The 6,000-nt window shown below is 46.1% G+C and overlaps 1 protein-coding gene across 1 annotated transcript in view; it reads left to right on the plus strand.

Annotated features, from left to right (window-relative positions):
- cemip2 (cell migration inducing hyaluronidase 2) overlaps positions 1–6,000 on the plus strand; it is a 33,232-nt gene that overhangs the window by 8,793 nt on the left and 18,439 nt on the right. The window contains exons 5-9 of the mRNA XM_080852592.1: positions 775–944; positions 2,568–2,756; positions 3,361–3,530; positions 4,115–4,327; positions 4,716–4,921. Of these exons, the coding sequence (XP_080708718.1) occupies positions 775–944; positions 2,568–2,756; positions 3,361–3,530; positions 4,115–4,327; positions 4,716–4,921 (948 nt within the window). The remainder of the gene's footprint in view (positions 1–774; positions 945–2,567; positions 2,757–3,360; positions 3,531–4,114; positions 4,328–4,715; positions 4,922–6,000) is intronic.

Below are 6,000 nucleotides of genomic sequence, written 5' to 3' on the forward strand. Positions count from 1 at the left end.
AGCTTAGCTTTCGATAACTAACAAGCCAATTGATATTTAGAGGGCTCTCAGCATTATAACTCATTGAAGGTTGAATGCAGTACCAGCTGTCAGAATAATTGTCAACACAATGCCATAAAGCCATAGTGTTATGTCTAATCTGACATCAGCTCTTTTGGGGTAAATCGCCTGTTTTGATCATACTTCTGCCTCGGAGACCTCATGCAGACAGTTTCGAAGAGGTCTCTGAAAGAAAATGGGAATTGGGGAACAAAGGAGAGGGAAATGAGGGAGCAGGGATAGAGGCATTGAAGAAGAGGAAGACAGAAATGCCTGTGAGTCTGTGCTGCCAAGATACTAATGGGATGGAGAGAAACCAAGTCCAGAGAGTGTGATTCATATGAACTTTTGTTGAACTGGCAATATGAAGAACTCTGCTGTGGACTTCAGACCAATTACCTTTTATAATTTATAAATAATATTTCAATGTGTGTTTTGCCCTTTAAGAAAAAGCATAGTTCCATTTTTTTTTTTTTTTCAGCATAGTACTGTGGTTGTCTGGCATTTCTGGTCATAGAGGCACTTGTGTCAATTTTGGTCATATTTTGTGCTGGCATGCCTCTTGTAAAAGAGGAACATTGTGTCTCTTTTCTTGAGATTGCATAATATGTTATGTATGAGTTTTTGTAAGTACTTGATAACGATGATTACCATAAGTACTTGATAACCAAGACAACCATAAGTACTTTATAACCATGCCATTCTCTCTAAGTCTGTCTCGATGTGCTTCCACAGGCAGGCGTGGGCCCTGGTTTCAGTGGTGGGCGGTGGCAACACCTCTTGCACAGAGGATGTGAGGGAGCACGAGAACCACGACACTGGCGGGAAGGCGCTGGCTCGCCGAGACTTCGTCACCGTGGATGGCGTGCGCTTCTCCGTCACCGCCTACAGCGAGTGGCGAAATGGTATAGTGCTCAGCCTCTCACCAAACATGGACAAGCTTAGCTGAGTTCTGCAGTTAAAGGCTTAGGGTTAAATGCCCAAGTGGAGGCCCTGTCCAGTATTTTTTAACAGGGCAGGTTCAAGCAATGTAATGCCTTGACATACTTTCATATGTTAAACTCATGGCTGATTTAGGGAGGTGGCTATGCATTTAGCTATGCGGTTGTGACTTTGCCCTGCATACCCGCAAACAGTCTGTTAGTTCTGGGAACCCTCTCCATAAGATAAGGGGTTAGCACCTGTTGGAGGGTAAGTCTACTTATCCCGGCTTGCTCTCCGTGGACTGAAAACAATATGCAGAGCATGCATACGTTTGTACCACACATATTGTTGGGAGACTAGAGCAGACCTCTCATTAGTAAAAGTGTGCAAGTGAGACTTGAGCTTGAGGGTGTAGCACACCCCTCTATTGCATTCGTTTTTCCGCTACCTCCTTCCTTCTCCTGAAGCTCACTCTTTATTCTGCTCATTTAGGGTTCTCCAAAAAGTTTTCAGCTCAAATATTTATGCTCACGCAGGGAGTGCCAGGGGCCTTGGAAAAAACCACAAGCCACCATCAGTAATCTAGAGCTTCCTGTTCAGTATATTCATTTGCTTCACCCGTCAAAAGTGACACTCAAAAAATATCACTCTCTCTTCATGGGCTCACGGCTGTCAAATACAGTTGACCTAAAAAAAAAAAAAGATAAAGAACGACTCAGTTGAAATTTCCATGAAGGCTGAGAGTAGCAACAACTTTTATGTTCTCCACTTCAAGAGCGCCACATTGGTCCAGAGGGGCAAGTTATACTTCATGTTTTAAACAGCATAGCTCTTAATAGCCCTGATGATGGTTAAGGAAACCTACACCATTATGGGCTCAGAATCCCAAGCTGCCCAACAGGATACAGATACCATCAGTGGCTCCATCTTTATGGGGCTTCTCATAACTTCAAAGACATTCCCAGGTCTGTGCTGCCCTGTGTTTTTGAAAAGAGCCAGTAAATAAGGCCTGTATGGGCCAGAGAAAATGAATGAGGACATTCCAACACTGATGTCTGGTGTCCCTCCCTGTTCGTGTCACCCCCTGTTACACCGATAAGTGTTTACCTCAGTGCAAACTCCTGGACTTACTGCTCAGGTTCCAGCTGTGTGCATCGTTGCCATTGGTTCATCTCATTATCTAGGTGCAGGATTAATGAGGTGAAAATGACACCTTTGTTAAATGACTTATACTATCTCTGAAAATCAATACAAATATCTACCATGATGTCTACAAACCTTACCTACAAACCTTGTATAGTACAATATGATGTATGCCATTTTGACTTGTCTTGTATGTAAAATTGATCAATAGTGTCCCAAGTGAATGCACCCTCATGTTCCTTTCTCTCTCTGCCTCTCTCTTTCTCCCTCTTTCTCTCTCTCGTTCTCTCTTTTTCTCTCTGCCTCTCTTTTTCTCCCTCTGCCTTTCCCTCTGCCTCTCTCTTTTTCTCTCTCTCTCTCTCTCTCTGTTTCTCCCCCCTCTCTCTACCTATCCCTCTCTCTCTCTCTCTCTCTCTCTCTCTCTCTCTCTCTCTCTCTTCCCCTCTCTTTCTGCTCTTCAGGGTTTCCCATATCTGGCTTCCAGGTGGATGCGGTGGACCAGGTGGTGCTGAACCTGCAGGACGACGTGAGCAGCTGGCGGGAGGGGGAGCGTGTGGTGGTGGCAAGCACGGACTACTCCATGCACCAGGCCGAGGAGTTCACCCTGCTCCCCTGTCCTCACTGCACCAGGAAGCAGGTCAGGGTGCAAGGTGAGCACGCCGCTGGGTCTGCATGACTAATGGCCCAAGCTTCCTGTCCATCTGTTTGACCTTGGTCACAAGCTATCGGATCATTCTGGAACAGTCACGACCCGGTTAGCAGAAGTGCATCTGTTTTGCAGTGTCACCACAGAAAGGGATGTTCTCGGTTTGTTGTGAGGTTCTTAATTGACCGGCTCTGGATGAATAAATCATCTATACGTGCTTGTCACAATTAACTATGACCTGTATTCAGTGGTGAACTATCCTGTATATTCGCTTATTTGTGTAGCCAGCAAGACAGAATAAAGGTAAGGCAATGTGAAAAATGGACCTCCACCAATTCATTGAAAAGGAGTGACTTTGTCCAGTTGTCTGGAAGGGTATCTCATCTCGGTGTCATAGCTCTCTCCTGCTCGGCCTCTCTTTAGTCTCCTCTCCTTTACCACTGCAACCAAGCCATGGCAGATCAAAGCCAACCCAACCCAATACAGATTTTGTGTGTTAGTGCAATCCTCAGTGGGGGACAGCAAAAATGTCTTATCATGAGCCCAGCAAGCTGGGGGGAGAGAGAGAAGGGGGCTAATCTGGCTGTTTGTCCTTGATACCCACCCAGGGAAGCCCCAGTTCACCCACGTCGGGGAGGTCCTGGACGGGGTGGACATGCGGGCGGAGGTGGCCCTCCTCTCCCGGAATATCCTCATCCACGGAGAGATGGAAAATTCCTGCTATGGAAAGAACTGGTGCCAGTTCTTCAACCACGACACATTCGGGGGACACATCAAGGTGTGTGTGTTTGTGTGTGTGTGAATGGGTAGGTGGTATACTCCAGAATCACCCCCAATGTCCATTGAACTGGATGCAAGCCCTCATAATATTTTTACCACATGCAGTGGATGGATGTATTAATGAATTCCATTAACAGGGCTTTTGGGCATTCAGGCTTAAGCTGAACTATCTCTGCACATGTTTTCCAGGGTTTATCAAGCAATATTAGTAAATACTGCTCGTAAATAATAGGAAGCAGACACTGATTAAAGGCAGTGGCACTCTGGTCAGTCTAGTTATTGGTCGTGTTTGTGCATGTTGTTGTTTGTGCATGACTTCAGTTCATATTAAGTACGATTTTCTTACATTTTATATTTCTTTCTCCTTTTATCTCACTCTTTCTGTGCTTTCTCTTTGCTTTCAATCTATTGTTCTATTTCTCTTTCTGTTTCACTCACTCTCTGTCTCTCTGTCTGTCTCTCTCTCTTTCTCTCTTCTCTCACTCTCTCTTCTCTATCTCTCTTCTCTCTCTCTCTCTCTCTCTCTCTCTCTCTCTCTCTCTCTCTCTCTCTCTCTCTCTCTTTCTATCTATCTTGTCACAGATCCTGGGCAACTTCTCCTCTGTGCACGTGTCCCAAGTGGAGCTGAAGCACATGGGCCAGCAGCAGCAGCAGGGCAGCTACCCGTTGCACTTCCACCGCTGCGGAGACGTGGACCAGCGAGGAGGCTACTTGTCCCCCACCTATGTGGACGCCCTGTCCATCCATCACTCTTTCTCCCGCTGCGTAACCGTCCACGCCACCAATGGCCTCCTGGTAAGGAGTAGAGTAGGGTGGTCCCACATTATATTAAGTTTCCTCATTACTATTAATATACTTAGGTTTGTAGTCAATAATACTCATGAGATTCATGGAGATTCATGGAGATTCATGGAGTGTATCTTATTGCATGTTACTTATCCTAACCTGAAACCTAATCCTTACCCTAACCCCAGGTATATCTTGTCATCAAATACTCTAATTCAAAAGTACATTCAACGTATTTATTAGTTAACCATTTAGTGCATTATACCAAAGCGGTCTCGGGGCTGCTGTGGGAAATAAGCTGATTGATTGAGATTCCACATTCCTCCGATTAGCCCCGTCTTCCGTTTCCCCTCGCATGGCCCAACCAACCCGGAATGATTTGTGTTTCCTTCCTCAGATAAAACACACGGTCGGCTATGACACACTTGGACACTGTTTTTTCCTGGAGGACGGGATCGAGCAGCGGAATACATTCTTCCACAACCTAGGCCTGCTTACCCGGCCGGGCACCATCCTCCCCACGGATAGGAACGACACCATGTGCCAGTCCATCCTAGACAAAGTCTACAAGAACTACGTCCCCACACCGGCCACAGAGTGCAAGTAAGGATCCTGTCACATGTTGCCCAAGCAAGCAGATATGCCAGTGAGGCTAGAGGTTTGTTGCAAGAGAGTGTCACAGCAGTTACCTAACTGCATTAGAGCTGTTACGCTATTACAGAGCTATTAGAGCTATTACATTAGCGAAATTAATATGAGAATTGGGAACATACCAAGGTGAACTGTAAAATGGTCAACTTTTTGATTTTTTACGTGGAGCCTGATATCAGTGTGTGTAAATAATGCATACATCTATGCGCCCATTTCCACACAGTGTGCATACACTATTTAGTTCTCTTCATTTCACTCTGTGTGCTCATGTCCCGTCACTCCTGTGTGTGAACCAAAAGACTCAGGCTGGCCTGTCTGTCCCCTCCTGTCCATTCCCTACTCCCTCCCTCCCTCCCTTGTGCGAGCGGAGAGATAACATGACACAAGACTGAGGCCTCATTTCCTCCCATACAACCAGAGGGGTCCCCCACTCAGCCTTGGAATAACACACACCTCCCCACACACACACACAGAGACACACACACACATACACACACAGAGACATACACACACACACACACACACACACACACACACACACACACACACAAATACACCCACAGACACACACATAAAGATACACACACACACACACACACCCAAACCCCGCCCCCCCGTCTCTCTGAACTGAGTGTGCTGTGTGTACGGGGAGAGTTTTTTTTTTTTTTTTTTTTTTTTTAGAGGGGTGGCGGTGGCAGGGTGGATTAGGAGTGTTTTTGGAGGGGCCCCTGTGCTTATGTATTGATCAGTGCTCTTCTGTAACGGGGATCAGTGGGGGTTAAACGGGGGATCAGGGGAGAGCATCTGATTTGTCACACTAACCTTGTCTTAATTAGATACACACAAGAGCCATAGCGGAGTGGGGACCATTCTGTCTTTCTCGTTTTGATGAAGTTATTTTGTGACACAGGCAGGGCTGGGGTTGTGAATGCAGTGCTCACTATGTTTACATGCATCATGGTATAATGTGTGTCTTTCATTGTGTGTGTGTGTGTGTGTGCATGGGTGTGTGTGTGTGTGTGTGCGTGTGT

This window comes from Sprattus sprattus (assembly GCF_963457725.1).
Source record: "Sprattus sprattus genome assembly, chromosome: 15".
In the NCBI taxonomy this organism is placed as follows: Eukaryota; Metazoa; Chordata; class Actinopteri; order Clupeiformes; family Clupeidae; genus Sprattus; species Sprattus sprattus.